General features: G+C 32.4%; 1 protein-coding gene across 1 annotated transcript in view; it reads left to right on the forward strand.

The window, feature by feature from the left end:
• LOC136976048 (transmembrane channel-like protein 5) overlaps positions 1 to 22533 on the forward strand; it is a 52609-nt gene that overhangs the window by 15045 nt on the left and 15031 nt on the right. Inside the window, exons 4-8 of the mRNA XM_067271233.1 lie at positions 2230 to 2472; positions 3928 to 4067; positions 4146 to 4296; positions 17458 to 17616; positions 22289 to 22428. Of these exons, the coding sequence (XP_067127334.1) occupies positions 2230 to 2472; positions 3928 to 4067; positions 4146 to 4296; positions 17458 to 17616; positions 22289 to 22428 (833 nt within the window). The remainder of the gene's footprint in view (positions 1 to 2229; positions 2473 to 3927; positions 4068 to 4145; positions 4297 to 17457; positions 17617 to 22288; positions 22429 to 22533) is intronic.

Consider the following 22533-nt stretch of genomic DNA (forward strand, 5'->3'; position numbering starts at 1 on the left):
ATGACACTCAAAAAGACATGGCAGAAATGGGCATATTGGAAGAAGATATTCAGAACAGGGAAAGGTTTAGGAACAAAATAAGGAACTTCAAGGGCTTTCAGGAAAAGGAAAATAACAGACGTGGAAGACACTTCACTCAGGAGCAAAGACAACAGCAGAGCGAGAGAATGAAGAGGTATTGGAAAGAAAGGAAGAAAAACAAAGGGAAGGGAAGAGGGAAAAGCAAGTCATAATTAGTTGTTTGTACGTGGTCCAAAGATGGCCGGAATCGACACAAGAAGAAGAAAAATTATTATATACAAAAATTTTATTTTTAAAAAAAAACAATAAATTACTTATTAATATTTATTTAAGGATTTGGAAAATCTTTAATTAGAATATTATTATTACTACTATATATTTATAGTAATAACTAATTACAAATTTTAATATTTTCTATTGATGTTCTTTCAGTCTAACAACTAATTTTTGGGCAGTTGTTTTAATGTAATATTATTGACAGGAATAGCAAGGGATAAGAAACTATTTAAATTTTAGATATTTCTTCAAAAAATGAGACATGATTGCTATCATTATAGATAAGTTGACCTAAATTTGATTGTTAATTTTATACTATAAATTTATCTTATAGTATTAAATATTCTATCAATATACATTATTAACTATACATCCACAAGAGCCGAATTATCGGGCTAGAGTTGGCTATAATAAATAAATAATTAATAAGACAATTTAAGTTAATACATTATTAACTTAATAAAAATTTTGTCTATAAACAGGAAGTGAAAATGAAATGAAAGATGATAAAGATGATTTGTTTGAAGTATTTAAAGTAAAAGGATGAATTAAAGAAGCGCACATAATTTTTTCATTTTAATAAATAAACATAACAATTTTAATTTATAACTTTTTAATTATTCTTATATAGAAGTCTGTAAGCTACAAAAATACTTAAACGTTGCGAAAAGTTCACTGATTTCAGCATTATATCAACATTTGCTTGTCGCAAGTACTTTGCGAATGTTTTTGAATTTTTGCTTTACATTCGTAACGGCTTTGGTAAAGCTTTATGCGTTCTATTCTGCATCGGATTTGTTCTTTTTTAAAGTTTTTCGGCAAATTTATGCACTTGCCTGAAGACGATGACAGTAAGGTTCGTCGAAAGTACTTGCGACAAGCAAATGTGGATATAACGCTGAACTCAATGAACTTTTCGCAACGTTTATACAGTGTTTGGCGTGAATATTGTCGTACCAACACAAAAATACTTAAGTACTAATAAGTTTTTAGCATATTTTATGCTGTTCTCAAGTCTTTATGGAGGAGATAGAACAGAATAACAAAAGTATTATTATATTCCATTTTTATAATTTTAATTGATTTGATGATATAATCAAATAACTTTTTTCTTTTTATGAAGGTTCAAGAATGGCATAAAGTATGCCAGAAACATTAACACTTAAATATATTTGTAATTAATAGACTATTGTATATGAATAATTGAAAAGTTACAAGCTTTAAAAAGTTCTTTTGACTCTTTAAAATGCAATTAAGGAATCAAAAAATTATTTCATTAAGAGAAATAATAGCATTGTTTTTGTAAGAGTGAGGCTGAAATGCATATTAAAAAACTTGATTAGGATTATGTTGAATTTATGAAAAATATGAAATTATACATTTACAGCAGAATGAGAAACAACTAAGACAAAAAATGAAGTTTTTGTCTATAAATTTTCTGTTTAACAGATATCTTTTATTTTTTTTCTTTGAGTTAGAAAAACTCTGATATTTACATAATGGCTTTATTCCATTATTTTTTTTATCAGTAATATATTTTATTGGTAGAACAAATGACAGTCTACTTGAAAGCATGAAACTAATAATAATAATAATAATTTACATTGAACAGAACTAAATTCAAACTTGAGAATAAAAACGGAGTTTGCTTTTTAAGGAGCAAACTCTATTTTTGACTTCTACAACAGATTAGTTCCATGAGTGGGTTTTCCATAGTTCTATTTAAATAGGTTTTTGAAGATTGGTGTTGCCTTCTGTCCAGCCAGCAAAAATCTGTTTAGTGGCAATATATTAAATTGAAAAAATTAAAGAAAAATTGGTGGTTAGAACATAAGAACTGCAAGAAATAGTTTTAAGCTATTCAATAATGTACAGTATAAAAATGATAATCTTATAAAAGTTCCTGAAAAAATAATAATTTTTTTTTTTCAGAATATGAAAGAACTTAAATGTGATGTTCGTGATGTTTTATCTTTATTTGACATTTGGCATACACATTTAAAAGAAATTCAAGGTCATTTTGGTACAGGAGTAGCATCGTATTTTTATTTTCTACGATGGTTGTTTCTTTTAAACTTGGCATTTTTTTTGTTTCCGTTATGTTTTATAATTGTTCCTCAAGCTATCCATCCAGTACAAAATTCATTTAATCAGTCTAATTATACTTATGATAAGGTAAGCTTGTTTTTTTTCTTAAATTAAACTTTAAATATTTTGAAGATATATTTATATAATAGTTTTTGTTACAATATTAACCAGTTATAAAAAAAAATAACTGTATATATATACATACATAGAATAAATACCATTTTACTCTCTGACTCTAAATAAAAACCTAATTAAGATATAAAATTTAACTTTATAAATTACTACATGTATTACAAATTTATAGATTTAAAATCACTAATTACTTATGATGATTTTAAATCTGGCAAATAAAAGATGAACTGTAGCTGACTATTAACTGTCATATATAGCTGATTGATTATTGTGATGGCAGAAGTATAAGATATTGTGAGAATTGGGTTGACTCTGATGTACCTTCCATCTCACTGAGGATGGCTGCTAAAATATCATTGAAAGTTGATAAGTATTTCTCAACTCTCTCCAATTATCATCAAGATTCCTGACACCACTTAATCTGGTTTGCGATTATACAAATTTTATGTAAAGCAAATAATAGAATGATAGAATGTTGATACTCTCCATTTATAAGCAATAAAAATCTCTCTGCATTTAGAAATTAATTATAAAATGTTTCTGTATTTTATGTTTATATAATAGCTCAAAATAGAAAGTGAACATTAACATCATGTTATGATCATTTTGTATTTTTGAAATAATAATATGAGGGCATTTCAAAAAGTATTGCTTTTCTTTTCTATCACGTTTATTTTAATTCAGATTTTAAAAAAGAACAGGGCCATATAATTCACCCTTTTTCTCTTCCATAATGTTTTTCAACAGATTCTGATATCTCACAGGCAAGCAATATAGTTTGGATGAAAATGGCATCTCTATCACATTATTCACCAAAGAGAAATAGAGATGTGGTATGGTTATTTTTTTTTAAACGAAAGGACAAAAATGATCACAAATTCGTGCCAAAATATTGGAAATGTATTCCAAAGATTATGTGAATTATTCCAACATTTGACAATAGTGCAAGATGTCAGACAAGTGTAAACAAGCTTATGCAGTGATCCAGCCTCAAGCATAGAAGGTTGTAGAAGAAGTTTCAGCCTATGGTTAGAAACTTTTACATCCTCATTATAACTCTGATCTAGTGTTTAGAGATTACCACCTATTTTGCACAAAGAAAAAATCCTCAATGAGAAGAGGTTTCAAACAGATGAACTGAATTTGGCATTCTTCTCTTAATAAACACTTGAAAAACTGGTACTTTTATCCTTGTGATGCATTAGGATAAATGCATAAATGTTTATGGTTCTTACTTAGAAAATAAGTCTATACTTATATTTTATTTTGTATATTCAATTTAAATAAAAAATGCATTATTTGAAAAAATTTAAAAGGTGTTACTTTTCAAACACCCTCATTGTTTGAATTTAGTTATTAACAGGTTTATAATTTGAATAACTTAATTTAAATATGTATTTTAATTTCTAGGATTTTTTATTTGATACATTAATGTATTATGGATATTACTGGAATGGAACAATTGGTACAATATCGTACAGTATGCCAGAGGCATATATTTTCAGCATGTCATTTTATTTTATTTTCTGGCTCATAGCCTCAGCCTATAGGTAAAGTAAATTTATATTGAAAGTTTATCGAATATTACCTAAAGTGATTTTTAATTAAATCTTATTTAAAAATTACAGTCTTGCTCATGCATATCAAAATAGCTTTGTAGAAATGTTTGGAAGATCTAGAAATTTATATTCAAATAAAATATTTTGTGGATGGGATTTTACTATAGAAACTGCAGAAGCTGCAAGGTTAAAATCTAGAAGTATCTATAACAATTTATTAGTAAGTATGAAAATTTAATTTATTAATCAACTGTAAGTTTATTATTTTTATTAAACTTATTTTAAGAGGTTTAATATGAATGATTAGAAATAGATAAAATTACTAAGAAGACATCAAAAGAAATTTTTTAGATGTTAGTAACTTTATCTCTTTCCAATCAAGATATCAAAAAAGACTAAGTAATTTTTTATTTAAATTATGTTTGGAATTTCAGTTTTTATATTTAATACTAGAAGTATTTAAAAAGACAAAAAGTACACAAATACAAAATAGTTGAACCAAAGTGAGGTTATAATTTCATATTGTACTTGTGGCATTTTTAATTTTATGTAAAAGTAACTGTTATGAGATTTTAACATCTCAAAATATTTCTTCTTTATTACATCTGAGCTTTTAATTGGTAATAGATTAAAACATTCTTTAAACTTGTACTTGTCTTTTTAGACACTAAATATTTTTAACATCTAAATTATTTTTTTTTAATATTGTTGTTAAAGAAATATAGAAATATTATTATTATTACTATTTTAATAATAATAATTTTTTACATTATACTAAAGACTCTGCTCCTGATGTCTTTATTAACCCAATTCTGATTTTTAATTTTTCTTTACATAATCCGTGGTTTTCATAATTTATAATTATTTGTAAACATTATAAACTTTATATGCATAAATTTAAATAATTTTAAATAATAATTGGCAAATAGTCAGTAGTAAGACCAAAGAAAATGTAATTTAAAATAGTACATGCAAATTAACAAATTATAAACTTTTTCAGAAATAGGCAAGCAAGACAATTTTTTTTTTTGTTACCTTTTTTATATAGTTCTAATTATATATATTTAACAACAATGATATTCATTGCTTTCTAAATCATATTAACATTTCGTAATATTTAACTTTTGAAAACTATTAAGAACGTGTAACATAGTTTAAGAAATAAATGTAAAATAAATATTTTTCTAGTTCAAATTTATATTACATATAAGATTTTAATTATAAAAATATTTATTTTTTATAAATATATTTGTTTATTATAATAAATTTCATTTAATCAAGATCAAGAGAAAAAATCCTAAATTTAAATTCTTAACTATAGGTATTATTGATCAGTTTCAATTTGTGGCTTTTGCTAATGTTAAGTTTTGGTTTCTTATAATTAATAGCCTATTGACAGAAAAAAATAGTATATTTCTACCAAATACTTGGTACTTCTACAAGGTGGATTGTTTGATCAACTCATCGAAAACCTTATTTTAACACTAGCAGGCATTTATCATCATTCATGTAGATGTGGACAAATGTTTTCAACTTAATTACAGGTCTGTTTTTATCCTTGTCTACTTTGGACTTTGTTTATTAATAGGACTTACTACACTCTTGTAGTTTCTGTATAGTAAATAGAGGAGAACTTGGTCAGAAAAATCAAAACAAAATATCTTTATTTTCACCTGAGAATGAGAGTTTGAAATCAATAAAAGTAAAGACATAGAGGCAAAAAGAATTAATTATAAGTCTGTTTCAAGTCTTAAACCTTTTGTTCTATTTTGGAATTTGGAGAAGAGCAATATAACATTTCAAATTTTGGAATGAATGATGGTGAAATTCAAAATCATGTTCGATGTTCTTAGTGTAAATATTTACATATTTAAATTGATGTTATATAAATTTACATGGGTTATACATATATGTTTTCTTAATTAATAAGATCCATTTTCTTGATTTCCATTTGGATCATCATAAAATATTTGACAGGCACTTGAAATCTTTTCCTCCTTCTCACAAATGAAGCATTTCCCTCTCAATCCCACTTTGTAAATTTTTAAAGCTTCTATTGCTTTAGCATACTCTGCATGAATGGTGTCTCCAAGAATATTAACTTGGTCCAAGGTTGATTTCACTCCTGTTTTGGAGGTATATGGACAAAGCAAAGGTTTTTTTCTTCTTTTCTATGTTGTATTTGTGTTTTGTAGTTTGTTTAGTCAGTAATCTGAGAAAGATCTAGTATATATCTCTACTAGATCTTTCTCAAATCTTTCAGCCAGTTTGGGATCCAGTATCATCTGGAAAGCAAGAGCAGGCATTGACAATTTTGTACATCATATGAACAATAAAGAGGTTTAATTCCTTTGCCTTTATGTCCTTATTTTATACAGTTTATTATTATATAAATGTCTACTAGGACGTATCATTTATTAGGACTTATTGTACTGGTGTTCTGTTTCCTCAAATATGTCCTAGTAAAGATTTATATAATAATAAACAGCTTTCTTTGAAACTAGATCAGTTTAACAATAATGCAGCACACTTTTTAGACATAAACATTCAGTTCAAGGAAAATAATATTAAAACTGACATGCACTACAAACTCTGATACCAACCTATATTTATAATGAATAATTCCAATGATCCATATGCATACAGAATGATGGCATTTAGAGCCCTAACTAAACAGGTATTTACATATTACTCAAACATTCTAAACACACTAAGAGAATTAAAATATGTTTAGAATACTGTACACACTTGCTAATCTGGCTCTTGATAATACATCATCTCAATTATCTGATCTCTGGCTTTGATGTAAATGGAGTGTGTCACATGGATGGTCATCCAGTGTGATGTCAACATTTAGAAGTGTGTAAAGTGGTTGATGGTTGACTTGGTTTGGTAATTGTCAATTATGGCTGCAAAAAGAAAATGTGTTATGTTAGAACTCGCACAGAAATTGGAAATACGGTATTAGAGAAGTTAAAGCAAGGTTGTTTCCAAAAATCCATTGCTATTGAGTATAATGTTGGATGTGCCACTCTATATTATACTGTTTATTTTATAAAGATGAAAGAGAATCAACTTGAACAGTATGCCAGCCAAATGGACAGTGAGTTGAGAAAATGAAAAGTTATACGAAAGGGTAAGAATGATAAACTTGATGCTGCTGTTTGCAAATGCTTTATACAGCATTCACTAAAGGACTAATTATTAGTGGTCTGATAATCAAAGTAAACAGAAGGGCATTTAACACAGAGAACTTGGCAGCAGTAAACTGTTTATATCAAGCAAGAGCTGGCTATCAAACTGGAAGAAAAGACGTGTGGCAGCTGACAGTCACTCTGGAAAGTTGGTCAGCAAACAAAAAAGATGCAAATGTGCTTAAAAAGAAGTTGGAGAACATAATAAAGGAAGAAAAATTAATGCCTGTTGCAGTGTACAATGCTGATGAGACTGGTCTCGCTTTCAAAATGCTTCCTTCAAAAACCCTTGCTGTCAATAATGAAAAGGAAGTTCTTGGGTATAAACAATAAAAAAAAGTGCATCACTCTGAACACTCCCAATGATGGGAGTCATAAACTTTTTCTTCTGGTGACTGGAAAAGTCCAACAGCCACAATTTTTTCAGCACAGCAAGACGATTACACTAACAGTAGATTGTTGTGCTCAAAAGAAAGCATAGATAGACTCAGAAATTTTTTCTCTGATTCCATGATAAATTCATACCAGTTCTGAAGGAAGAAAACTGAAGAAAAAGAAACTGAAAGAAACAATTTTCTTCTCATGCCAAATAATTCTTACCAGATAAAAATTAAGACTACTGTTTTCTATTATATTAATGTTCTAAAATTTGTTTCTTTTTCCCTGAAGATGACATTCTATAAGTGTCAAAAATACTTGTGTGACCATAGGGCCGGTATCTCTTTGATACCACGTCAGTATGACACCACTGTACCTTTAGATTGATACAGAAAATCAATTGCGCGAGCGGTTACGTATGGGTTAGACCCGGAATGAAGCGAGTGGAGAGGATGACGGAAAGAACGCACCCAGAGATTTATATATAAAAATATACCCGTTTATTTTTTCCATAGGACTAATTAGATACAAGCGATTACTTTACAGAGAGACACGTGATAAGGTACATGGCTCACGATCCGCGAACATAAAATCTACGCGGATTAGAGAGAGAGAGAGAGAGAGCTTACAAATATTCGCATGTAGGATAAATACCTTAAGATATGTAGTCGGATGTCGATGTAATAATCGATGATATCCTTATAGACCGTTGTAGGCGTTCGGGCTAAGAATAAATGATCTTGTAGTAGATCGTTGGTAATGACTCTGTCCACTAACAGGTAATAGTTGTTCAGATAGGAAGTGTAACGATGACAGTTCGGCTTGAATATAGATGATGAGGGAGGATCGGCAGCGACAGGTAACTATCCTTTTGAGCGCACAAACACACGGTCAGTAACAACTTCTTCGTCTTACTCATCGTGCTCCCTTTTTATATGGGGAGGGAGTTTGCAGGCCCTTCTTTGATTTCGTCAGAAGAGATGATCTTCTTGGACCAATAAAATTATTGGTGACGTAGTCGTGTCACCGAAATTGGACTCATCTTAACAAGGAACTCAACTCGTGGGAATCGAGTTTAAACTGTTCTTATCAACAGAATTTATCAGTTGATTTCCCGTTTAACTAACCCTTTTTGGTCTATTTCGTTCCGTTTTTGTATAAAATGTAGAGTTTGTATAAAATATAGTTAAAAGATTATAAAGGTACATATAAATGATAAAGTTCACAATATCCCGATCGTCACATCACCCTGGGTTTTCTAAAATCAAGCTTGGTTTTATCGAGCAAGCTGGATTTTCACCTAAGGAATTGGTTTTACAGATTCGTTCCGGCTCTCTCTCTTTTGCATTATATCGCGATCGCGTCATGATGTCCTATCAGTCGTCTTTTCGTTCGCGGAGGTTATTAATAAAGTACGGAAATTGGCAATTTCCTCACGATATTTGCTCTCTCTCTTTCTAGTAGAATAGTGAAAAAAAAATAAATAATAAGGAAGTCATGGAATAGGTTATCTGGAGTAAATATGATTTATTGATATATAAAGGCTACATGCATAGCAAAATTATAAGGATAAATCGTAGCAAGAGCTGTATATGCATAATGCCTGGAGTCTCGTTGGTCGGAGTATTCTGGATAAAGGGGAAAAGTCGTTAGATGAAGAAGGTAACAGGACATATTATAATTTATATTAATAAAATTTTGATTTCGTAGCTATTTCGTTTCTTAAAAAGGATTAAGTTTACGATTTAGAGAATTTTGCGATTTAGGTTCCCCTTTTCGTTACCTTTGGGGGTTGTATATTGTTCCTGCTTTCCCTTGGTGAGCTAGCTTTCCTTTTAGGGATTCGACTTCGTCGTGGAGTTGGAAGGATCCAAGGTCGATCTTCCACAGGTCCTTGACTTCTTAAAGCATAAGAATGAGATGAAGTCGGTTGTTCCCCTTCGATAGTGGATTCTACTTCAGTTTCCTGCTCTCCTTCAGATTCCGATTCCGATTCAGATGTGGGTTCAGATTGTTGTCGTGACATCTCGGAGAAGATAAATTCGTCCCAGGGGTCTAAATAGGAACATTCCTCTGGAAGAGATTGATTGATCGATGTGGTAGGGACAGGTTGATGTAGAGTGTTCAGCTCAAACTCTTGCCGCGCAATTGCGTGCTTGAGGCGATTAGCATGTACTTGCAGTCTTTTCTTGGTAGTTAGGTTTTCAATGATAAAGGTAACAGGGCTTAGTTCAGCCACGATTCGGAATGGCCCTGACCACCTCGGTGCCAACTTTCGTTTAAGTCCTTGAGGTACAATTACTTCGTTCAAAAATACTCGATCGTCAATATGATACGTAGGTATTTTGTGAGTTTGACGATGTCGTGTCTGTCTTTTTCGGGCAGCTTGTTCTGCATGTTTTTGTGCTACTTGATGAGCTTCTGTCATTCGGTATCTAAGTTCTGAAGCATAATTGTCTTCAACATCGTATTTAGTTTTCGTGGGACTAGTTATTAGATCAAAAGGAAAGGTTGGATCTCTCCCGTATAATAGAAAGAAAGGGCTGTCGTCTGTAGAAGCATGTATGGTTGTATTATAAGCAAACAACGCATAAGGAATCCATTCGTCCCAATCTCGTTGGTCCTTAGCTACATAATGTGCAATGATATCGATAAGGGTCTTGTTAAATCTCTCCACTATTCCGTTACATGCAGGATGATATGCGGTAGTAAGAAGTCGTTTTATTTGTAATAATTCGCATACTTCCTTAAACATCTTAGATATTAGATTCGGTGCGCGGTCAGTAAGTAATTGAACAGGTGTGGAATGTCGTAGGACGATATGTGTGACAAATGCTTTTGCAATAGTTTTGCTCTGAATATTCGGTAAAGGTATGGCCTCGGCATAACGACTGAAATGATCGATGAAAACAAGTATATATTTGTTGCCATTTGACGTGACAGGTAAAGGTCCTACTACATCCATAGCGGTACGTTCGAACAATCGTGTTAGAGGAGGAAATAGCTGCAATTCCGCTTCTTGTCGTTTGTCCTTTCTTTTCATTAAAGCACAACGTTGACAGCTCTGACAATAGGTTTTTATATCCTGTTTCATTGTTGGCCAGTAGAACAGCGATTGAAGTTTTTGTTGCATTTTCTGTGATCCCAAATGGCCTCCAATAGGTGTGTCATGATGAATTCGTAAGATGTAGGGAATTAAGATGGACGGAATGACTAGTTGTTCTATGATTTCCCCTTGAGGGGTAGATTGTTGATGATACAACACTCCTTTTTCATCTAGGAAATAATGTTGTGTCTGATCTGGAGACGTATCGCTTTCTAGATAATGAATAATGGTATTCCATTTCTCTTCCTTTCTCTGAAATTCGCCAATTTGGGACTTTGAATAGATTGGGTCGAAGTTGTTGGCAGTCGAAATTTGTCGAATAGGAATTCTACTTAATGCATCTGCATTTTTATGACAACTTCCGGCTCGATGTTTGATATCAAAGTCAAATTCCTGTAAGAAAATGACCCATCGTGCAACTCGAGAATTTGAAGTAGAGTCTTTATTACTGATAAGCCATCTTAATGGTCGATGATCCGTTATTATAGTGAATTTTCTCCCATACAGGTATGGTCGGAAGTATTTGGTGGCCCAAACTACCGCCAAACACTCCTTCTCCGTAGTACTATAGTTCTTCTCTGGTTTTCTTAATATTCTGCTAGCATATGCGATAGGTTTTTCTCCGTCTATTTCTTCTTGAGACAAGACCGCTCCAATTGCTTCGTTTGATGCGTCTGTGGATAGAATAAAGGGTTTGGAAAAGTCTGGAGATTTCAAAAGAGGAGCTGAGGTGATTATTTCTTTGAGTCTCTCGAAACTGCGTTCGTGTTCTTCTTCCCATTGGAATTGGTTATCCTTTTTCAACAAATCGGTTAGAGGTTTTGCTATCTTTGCATAAGAATCAATGTGTCTTCGGTAGTAACCCGTTAATCCAAGGAACGATTTGACATCGTGTTCGTTTGTAGGACGAGGGAAGTTCAGAACACATTTTATTTTATCTGGATCGGGTCGTATTCCTTCAGCCGAGACATCATGTCCTAAGAATTTTATTTGTTGTTGAAGGAAATGACACTTCTTGGGTTTTAATTTTAGACCCGCTGTAGCCAGTCTCTGAAAGATTTGTTCTAAACGAATTAGATGCGTTTGGAAATCGGAGCTAAAAGTTAGTATGTCGTCCATGTAAACTAGACAGGTTTTCCCCTTTAAGCCATGTAAGATAAAGTCTGCGGCCCTTTGCCAAGACGCTGGGGCTCCGCAAAGGCCCATTGCCATGCGATTCCACTGGTAATGACCATCAGGGGTTGAGAACGCTGACTTCTCCTTGTCGCGCAATCCTAATTGCCAGAATCCTGATAAGGTATCCATTGTCGAGAAGTATTTCGCCCGACCTATAAGACTAAGCGCTTCTTGCACCAAAGGTAAAGGATAAGGATCTGCCCTTGTCACTTTATTCAGCCTCCTATAATCTACCACAAGACGCCATGTTTGATCCTTTTTCTTCACTAACAAAGCAGGGGCTGACCAGGGAGATTTAGAATGTTCTATTATACCCTGCTCCAATAGTCCGTCAATGATTTTATTCATCTGTTCTCTTTGAGCATAAGGTATCCTGTAAGGTGGTTGATACACAGGAGAGGCATCTCCGGTGTTTATCTCATGTTCTACTACTGGACAATATCCCAAATCATAGTCATTCGCGGCGAACACATGCCTATATTGGTACAATAGATCTAATAAGGGACGCTTCTTGTCCTTTCCAATGTGGGTCCAATCGAATAGTTGACCGAATTCCTCTTTCGTTAGAGTTGCAGTTGCACTCGAATTCTGAGCGTCAGTAGATCTGATTGTGTTCGGGTTATCTTCTTCCTCTACTGCCTTGTGGAAGGTTCCTACACACTCGCCTTTGGATAATTTCCTTGGTTGAGTAGATAGATTCATGATTCGGATGGGGACTTGGCCTCCTTTTCTCGTCTTTACTAAGGAATCGACACCTAGGACACCCTCTGGATTAGATATTCCCGATTCTATAACTCCTATTTCTCCTCTCCGTTTTACTCCAGATATTCTCGCGGTAGTAATAATCTCTGTTCTTGGAGGAAGATTGCAGTCTGTAATCAAGATTACCTCTCTTGCCTGTTCTTTAGGAATAGGTTGTTGTGAAATATTAGATTTGTCGTTTTTCATAATTATAGAGTTAGTAGGAGGTCGTATAAACGTACCCTTACGAGTTCGTTTCCCATTTCCTCGGATTGATCGTGTTGTCTCCACTTCTGGCTTCCGAAAATCTATTTCCTCTCCTCCTGGAAGTATTATTTTCTCTCTTGCTAAATTTATGAGAAGTTCTTGGCCCTTAATTATATCTCGTCCTAATAGACCGTCAAAAGGATGAGGTATTTGATCGTCTACTACATAACAGGAGTAGTCGAATTGTAAAGGTCCTATTTGAAACCGGAACCTTATAGTTCCATACGTTCTGATGCCATGTCCCGTGACACTTTGAAAGAGTATTCTTCTTCCCCTTTCATTAAAATTGATTGTAGTTGTTTTCTTAGCGAAGGTTCGAGATATAAGTGTTACCGTGGAACCAGTATCTATCGCCAGTCGAGCTGGATAATCGTTGATTGAACAACACAGACTAGGTTCTAGATTATTGCCTATCCTTCTAGCTCCTATTCGATTTTGCGCTCCCAATTCATCTCCTTTTTCTTGTACATCTAAAGTCATGGTCTCAGATCGGATATTTTTTTGAGGTCGACGTGTGTGTGTATTATCGTTCCTCCATCGCCTATTATTCTGTCGCCAATTCATTTTGTTTATTCTCCCCTGTGGTGGGTTTTGAGTTGGCGCTTGAATTAGATTAGGTTGGAAGTTGCCTCTTCGTCTGCCTGGTAGATTGTTTGATCGATACGGTCGGCTTCTGCCGCGCGCTCCCCTGACAGATGAATCAAATCGAGAATACCCATGTCCTCCTCTCGAGGAATAATAGTGTCTTCCCCTGCTTACTGGATGTGTGAATCCACGCCGCTGATGATCCTCCTTAAATTTTAGTTCGTTTAATTGGCTTAGTATGTTAGCTAACGTCGCTTCGAGGTTACTTGTGCGTTCGTCCTCGGGACTGGTTATTGCCCCGACTATCCCTTGTGATTTCCCGGTCAACTGCTCTATAGTTTCCTCGCTGATTGCCACTTTAACTGCTTTATCAAAGGAATCTGGTTCTCTAGACATCACCCGTCTTTTAATTCTATCGTTGAGACCGCTTAAAAATTGGGCGAGTAGCCGCTCGTCTCGCTCTTTATTTTGGCATCGCTTGATTATTTCTGTTTCGCGAGCATCGGCCCCTGTCTGTTCGATTATGGTCTCCGATACTAGGCCTTGCAACCGAACTGCGTACGTCTGTACGTCCTCGTCGCGTTTCTGAATGCATGCATGGAATTTCTGAAGTCTAAGCGAGTATGGTTCTTTCTCAAAGCGTAAGATCATTTGTCGTTTGAACTCCTCGTACGTATCAATTGCTCGCATTCGCGCATCCTTCCATGCGAAATCCCTCGCTATGCCCGTTAATTTTAACTTCGCGACGCCGAGACTTTGTGCCTTAGTCCATCCAGTTAGTTTTGCTATTTCGTCTAGCGAGTCAAAGAAGTCCCTGATGCGCAATCCTGATGTGTCGCCCGAAAATGAGGGGGTTAAGGGAATCATTCCGGATAATCCCGAAGGTGCACTTCCTCCCGGATTCTCTCCACCTTGAGCCTCCATTCTTTGTTAGATTATTTCCTTCAAAACAAAATCCCACTTCTGACACCACTGTGACCATAGGGCCGGTATCTCTTTGATACCACGTCAGTATGACACCACTGTACCTTTAGATTGATACAGAAAATCAATTGCGCGAGCGGTTACGTATGGGTTAGACCCGGAATGAAGCGAGTGGAGAGGATGACGGAAAAAACGCACCCAGAGATTTATATATAAAAATATACCCGTTTATTTTTTCCATAGGACTAATTAGATACAAGCGATTACTTTACAGAGAGACACGTGATAAGGTACATGGCTCACGATCCGCGAACATAAAATCTACGCGGATTAGAGAGAGAGAGAGAGAGCTTACAAATATTCGCGTGTAGGATAAATACCTTAAGATATGTAGTCGGATGTCGATGTAATAATCGATGATATCCTTATAGACCGTTGTAGGCGTTCGGGCTAAGAATAAATGATCTTGTAGTAGATCGTTGGTAATGACTCTGTCCACTAACAGGTAATAGTTGTTCAGATAGGAAGTGTAACGATGACAGTTCGGCTTGAATATAGATGATGAGGGAGGATCGGCAGCGACAGGTAACTATCCCTTTGAGCGCACAAACACACGGTCAGTAACAACTTCTTCGTCTTACTCATCGTGCTCCCTTTTTATATGGGGAGGGAGTTTGCAGGCCCTTCTTTGATTTCGTCAGAAGAGATGATCTTCTTGGACCAATAAAATTATTGGTGACGTAGTCGTGTCACCGAAATTGGACTCATCTTAACAAGGAACTCAACTCGTGGGCATCGAGTTTAAACTGTTCTTATCAACAGAATTTATCAGTTGATTTCCCGTTTAACTAACCCTTTTTGGTCTATTTCGTTCCGTTTTTGTATAAAATGTAGAGTTTGTATAAAATATAGTTATAAGATTATAAAGGTACAGTACATATAAATGATAAAGTTCACAATATCCCGATCGTCACACTTGTATGGTTTTTTGGTTTTTTTGTGTTTTAATTATTAAAGTTTATTAATGCAAATAGATAGGAGTTTTTCTTTTTCTTACCAGATAAAAATTAACTTTCATTAAAAGCCATCATCCTAATTGAAACACTCCCGGTCAGCCCTCTGACTTTTCTCTGAAATCAGGTGATATACAAACTCTTTCTCCCACCAAATATGACAACCTATGAATCAGGGAATTTTGGAATCAATTAAGTGTCACCATCAACAAGCAATACTTACCTCCCTATCAGATGAATGTGTAAACAATGCTGAAGGTGTGGAAGCACTCAATATGGATGATGATGATATCCAAAGAACAGAAGCATGGGACATTGTGGAGAGTACTACAATAGTGAAGTGTTGGAAAAAGCATGGCCTTCTATTCACACTGAGTTGGAGTCTGCATTAGGTGATAGTCAGTCAGTCAATTCAGAATCATTTCCGGATGCTGTGTTCATTGATATGTTCCACAAGCTTCCAGAAGGAGGAGAAGTTGATGAAGAGGATGTTACTAATATGTTGAATGAGGAATATTGTGAAGTAGATCAGGCTTTAATAGATGAATAAATTAACAAAACTGTACAGGATGAAAGTGATTAGGAAGAAGACACCATAGAGACAGAAGAATAAATATTTCTCATACTGCTAGAGCCAAAGCTGCCATCATTTTCCCAAAGTATATAATGTAACAACTTGAACATGCAGTACTGATGTAAGTGATTACAGTACTCAAAATGGTTGCATGACACTATGTCATCGATGAGCATCTTCTTTAAAGCAAATAAAAATCCATGACATTTTTTGAAGTGATTACACTGAGTAGAAGATGAAACATTTCAATTGTGCTGTATTACATTTAAATTTCTTTTACTATATACAAGTATTTGTCTCTTATTTGTTTTTTTAAATACTTTTATGCTAAAGACAATAAACATATAACATTAAATTTAACAAAGAATTAAACTGACATCTTTTATCTCTCAGTAATTTTGCGCACTCACTAATCTGACATTTCTGGGAAGGAATGGCCGTATTTCCAAGAGTCTGCTGTATTGCTATTGAACATATATTCTAAAAGAATGGTCTGATGTCTAGCACATATATATGCAAATACAAGGAATAAACACACCACCACAAATTCTTCCAATCCCTAACATAAACATTGAATATGTCCAACAATTTCATCCTGTATATAAGGAAATTGCTAAAAATAGAGATGTCATACTTATATAATTGGATTTCTCCTGTATATAAACCATACATAATTGTAAAAATCCCATGAATAAAATGAAAGCACCAGGAGTATATAAGATTTCGATACTGGATGAAAGATTTGAGATCTAGTACAGATATATACTAGATCTTTCTCAGATTACTGACTAAACAAACTACAAAACACAAATACAACATAGAAAAGAAGAAACAAACCTTTGCTTTGTCCATATACCTCCAAAACAGGAGTGAAACTAAACTTGGACCAAGTTAATCTTCTTGGACACACCATTCATGCAGAGTATGCTAAAGCAATAGAAGCTTTAAAAATTTACAAAGTGGGATTGAGAGGGAAATGCTTCATTTGTGAGGAGGAGGAAAAGATTTCAAGTGCCTGTCAAATATTTTATGATGATCCAAATGGGAATCAAGAAAATGGATCTTATTAATTAAGAAAACATATATGTATAACCCATGTAAATTTATATAACATCAATTTAAATATGTAAATATTTATACTAAGAACATCGAACATGATTTTGAATTTCATCATCATTCATTCCAAAGTTTGAAATGTTATATTGCTCTTCTCCAAATTCCAAAATAAAACAAAAGGTTTAAGACCTGAAGCAGACCTATAGTTAGGCAAAAACATAAATGCCTGCTGGTGTTAAAACAAGGTTTTTGGTGAGTTGAATATATTTCTACTTCTAGTTTGTGTGTGTGTGTGTGTGTGTGTGTGTGTGTATATATATATATGTGATTTTTAATCATATATGTACTAATCATGTTTTATTTTCAGGAAGAATTAAGTCACCATAGAAGAGGAAGCAAAGTGGTTGTAATTGAAAATCCCTTCATGTATATTTTCAGACTTATATTTATAAATGCAGTTGTAGTAGCTACAATGTGTTCTTTGGGATATTTAATTTATTACTTACTTGAAATAAAAGCATTAAAAGTAAGCTGTTGATATTTATTAGAAATTTTAATTATGCCAGATATAAGTTTTTTCATAAATAATAATAATTTTGAAATTATGAGGATGTTTTAAAGCTATAAGAATTTGTATATAAGTTTATATTTAATCATACTTTATTGATATTATAATTTTTAACACTGATTTATATTAAAGGCACATATACTGTATTTATTGCAAAGATAAAACTAATTTTGTAATCTAGTTATTTGGAATTTTTATTTAAAGAATTTTTATATCACTAAAAGATTCTAATGATTGCTTTCAATAAAAACTATAAAAAAATCTTAACATTATTCATTAGATAAGCAGTATATAATTAACTCTTGATTTTTTAATAAATAATTGATTGGCAGGAGCTTTTGGATAAATGGGAATGATTTTGGTTTTTGACTGTAGAACCAATTGAAAGATCAGTTGTAGAGGTCACTCTGCTAATTTATAACTTTTTAAAATAAATTTAATTTTAAAAGTACTCATTGGCAGGCATAAATTGACTAAAACTTTGATTTAAATAAATGCAAATACATCAAAACTTGCATTTCTTTAATTTCAACTATACTTACAAGTTGTGAAGTAAAATGAAATTCTTAAAAATCTGTAAACATCTCTCATAATAGGTGAGAATATTTTCATATACAGTACCATCTTGGTAATCTGACATATGTGGGACCAGAACAGTATTAGATTAAGGAGATTGTCAGATTATTGGAAATAAGGTGAATTCAATTTTGATACATGCTTCTTGTTCTTAATTACTTATATTATACTTGTATCCACTTTGGACATTCTTGTGAACTAAGACTTGTTATAATGAGGGAAGAGAAAAACACAATTTCCAATTAAAATATATTTAAAATTAGAATAAAGACTAAGTCTGCCCAAAATGGGATCACCTTTATTTTGTGTTCCAAGACAAACACTTAAAGGTGATCCCATTTTGAGCAGATTTAGTCTTTATTCTAATTATAAAAAAAACTTTTTCTCCATCGGACGAAAACTCAATGATAAAATATATTTATTTTAACATAATCTTGTAATGAAAGATTATGTTCAAAGTGGATACAAGTATAATATAAGGTGAATTCAATTGTTTAATTATTAAGAAAGAAAACATTTGTTTATTTGCATAATCTATATATATAATTGAGACGAGTTGATAATAATTATAATAATAATAATAATAATAATCAGCGCAGAGCCCAAACAGTTAGGAGTTGAAAGTTGAAATTTGGTACATAGTTACGGTACGTCACAAAAACGCACACTAAGAAGGGATTTTTCGAAATTCCTCCCCACGGGGAGAGGGACAGGATTAAGGCTTAACACTTCCATCAACAATGAAAGTGTTAAGTAACAATGGAGAACAAGAGAAAGCGATGTGCAAGATTTATGGGCGCTGGAGGAAAAAAAAAGAAAGAGTAATATGTTAGAACATATTCGATTTTCAAATTTAAACAGATTAGTTCGATTTTTCTCGACTTTTCTTCTTTAGAACATTCAATGAAAATTGAATGATATAATCAGAACACGACGTGAAAATCGAACAATATTAGAATATTCGATTTTCAAATTCGACCTTTCTTTAGAAACATTTAGTTTGTTGATGAAATTACTCTTTTTCTTCTGTGATTATAACATAATAATCTTAATCTTCGCTATCATTACTTTTGCCCGAGCAATGCCGGGCCTACCTGCTAGTATTAGTATATTGCATTAATCAAAAATATTTATAGATCATACGTTACTGTTGTTTAAAGTTCTCAAATTAATTATTGAGCCTTTAAAATAAATTTCAGTTGTCTTTTGCCATTTTGTCATTCAAGCTGCTGCTGCTGCTGTTGGTAATTGGTGTTGGCAAGTTGGTGGATTCACACTAAATTTAGTGGAAATTGAAGCACCCATGGGAAATTAATGTCATGTTTAGTGGGAAATGTAGTTTGAAGTAGTGGGAATTAGCAGCTATAGTAATAATTTAGAGTTGATTAATGTCAAATTACAGATGTGTAGAACTAACAAATGTATGGATTACCAAGATTATACTGTATTGCTTTAGTTAAACTAAAATTTATTTTAGAATGTTTCACCACTTATCAGTATTAATAAAATTGAAAACGTTTTAAACTAAAACTTAATTTTTAAATCAACTTTTTTTTGTATATTTGTGATTTCTTATAGGATTTTCTTAGAGGTAAGTTTCTTCTTTTTTTTAATGCTTAATAGCAAATAACTCTACTATAGTTATAATAAACAGCTTTATTACATGAAAAAAATATATGGAAGATTTTATTACACTAGTTATTTTATTAATTTTTTAAAATGCTATAAAATATATCAGTTAATTGAAATATGAACAATTTATAACTCAACAGATTTTTTTTGTTTGTTTTTAACTTTTGTTTATTAATAATAATTTCATTGTATACACAGTAGAATTCATTTATTGTAATTACAGATATTGTTATCAATTATTTAATGTTATCAGACTTAGCAAATAATAATCTCACAAAAATAATAAGTTTAATAATAAAGCAGAATTCTCAAAACAGAAATTAAATAGACTCATAAAACATTGCTTATTGTAATCAGAATTTCAATTAGGGTCCTTCCATTAATTACATGTACAGTTTTTCAGCAATTTTTGATCTCTTCCCTCTTCTATGTACTGTACAATGATGTACTTCTGTCAAACTCTCTTCCCTTTCATTATATGTACATAGTTCATGGATTCCCTAGTCATGGATTCCCTGACAGTCAAGAAATAACTAAAAAATTCTGCAAATATTTACTGATAATTTATCCACAATGCATAATACTTTGGACTGTGGGAGTGCTATGAGAAAAGAATTGTCAGGATCAACCTCAATTTCCTAACTGGGAGAAGCAGTGATGGATGGCCATTACAGAACAGAATGACGTGTTGACTCAGCAACCTATGCCAGCCATTTGTTGCAGGAAAACAATATTTAAAGTTGACCACTATGTTGCGCCACAGTTGTTTTTTTTGTTTCATTGAGTTATATAAGATAATATGTCAAGACAAGTCGCCAATGTTTGACTTGACAAAAATGCATCATCCTATTTGGTAATTTAATTTTTAAAACCAGTCCAATAGATGATAACTACCAATTGATCATCATAACACAGTTGACATACCAGCAATAATGAAAAGTATTGAGAAATACAGTATATAGTAAATACTAAACTATGGAAAAATATGTTACATAAAATTAGCATAATTTACTTCAAAAATCCATGAGAAGTCAAATATCAAAGTTTCACTTTCCTTCATATCATCAAGAAAAACATGTAACTGTGAGATTCTGAATTTGGAGATTAATTATTATAAAATATTATGACAGAATATTTTATTTCTTTGATAAAATTTTAACAAAAAGGATGTATGTTTTTTGTTTCCAAGAAAGAAAGGAAGCTAACTTCTTTTTCTCTATGACTGAAAATTACTCACTGTCCTATGATGCTGAGTCAGTTACCCAGCCATCTCTATAAAAAGTAGTAGTTTTCCCACCTTTTTGCACAGTTCTTGGAAACCAAACTGGCCACATAAGTGCAGTTCTTAGAAGACAGAATTCACCATAATAATTCGGCAGTTCACCGAGCGCATACAAAGAAACCTGGACTGGCCACACAAGCGCATATAGAAGATGTAAACCATAATCTATACCGAGTGCATAGAAGATTGATTCTTCTGGTCCACTTTTAAGCTCCTCATAGAAGACCACAATTATGAATATTACATAAGTCCTCTCTCTCGATCTCACATTTAGAGATTTAACTTTAGAAGCTAACTATGATTCAACCTTAATCAGTTAGTCCACTTGTATTCTTGTTGTTTATTAATTAAAGTATTTGTTAGTTGTTAATTGGACTTGATTCTAGTTTTCTCAATGGATTCCTATCAACTTACCTATGCACTCCCACTTGCTAAATTTTAGCCCTTCTTTTTAGTAAATTGACTGTCTGGTGTTGGGAATCCTGACAAAGGAGACAAAGGAGACGGTGGTTATACAATCATCTAGTCTTTGCATTTTTTTACACTTATAGAAAGCCATCCTTTGACATAGAGGGCCAGTTTACCTGACTGGACAGCCAATTAAGTGGTACACAAGTCGAGCCAAACTCCATATTCCTGGCCAGCCCCTCACATAACATACAAATCCAGGAGTTACTGATTACCAATATAATTTTTTCTTATTCATTTAGAGATGTCCTATTACTTTTGGCCATATAGTTGTATTTGTTACTAGATTAGCAAAATGGACTTTAATTTTGATTATAAAATTTATAATTATCTAATGTAAAGGAAAAAAATATTGTCATAATCATAGCATTTTAGGTTTTGCATTTAATGTAAAACCTAAATACTATGGTTATTATGATTTTTTTCCTCACATTAGATGATTTGAATTATATATTTGGACAATCTTTAATAATTAAATTTTATGTCTCTTGTCTATTTTTTGAAATCTTTATTTTCAAATCAGTCCAACAAATCATGTATTATTTGATATTTTAATTGTACATAATTTGAATATCATTAAATAGTCACATTATGATAATGATTTATAAAAATTGTCTACTTGAAAGTGAAGTCCTATGTCAAATATTTCATTGTGTACTTGTTTAATTTCAGACAAACATTCAATTTTTAGCAGAAATGGCAATATCATTAACAATTACAACCATAATTTTTGTTGTACCAATGTTTTATATTTTTCTTTCCAAATATGAAATGAAGGATAAGTTAGTTCAACTTTATCTTACTTTGTTCAGGTACATTCATTGTGTTTTTTGAGCTTGTTGTAATTGTTTTGTTCTTAAAGAATTTTTTTAAAAACTAATAATTTTAATTTTAATATTACTTTTAATAATTTTATA

The sequence above is a fragment of the Centruroides vittatus genome, unplaced genomic scaffold, assembly GCF_030686945.1.
Source record: "Centruroides vittatus isolate TY-2023 unplaced genomic scaffold, ASM3068694v2 contig_393, whole genome shotgun sequence".
Lineage (NCBI taxonomy): Eukaryota > Metazoa > Arthropoda > Arachnida > Scorpiones > Buthidae > Centruroides > Centruroides vittatus.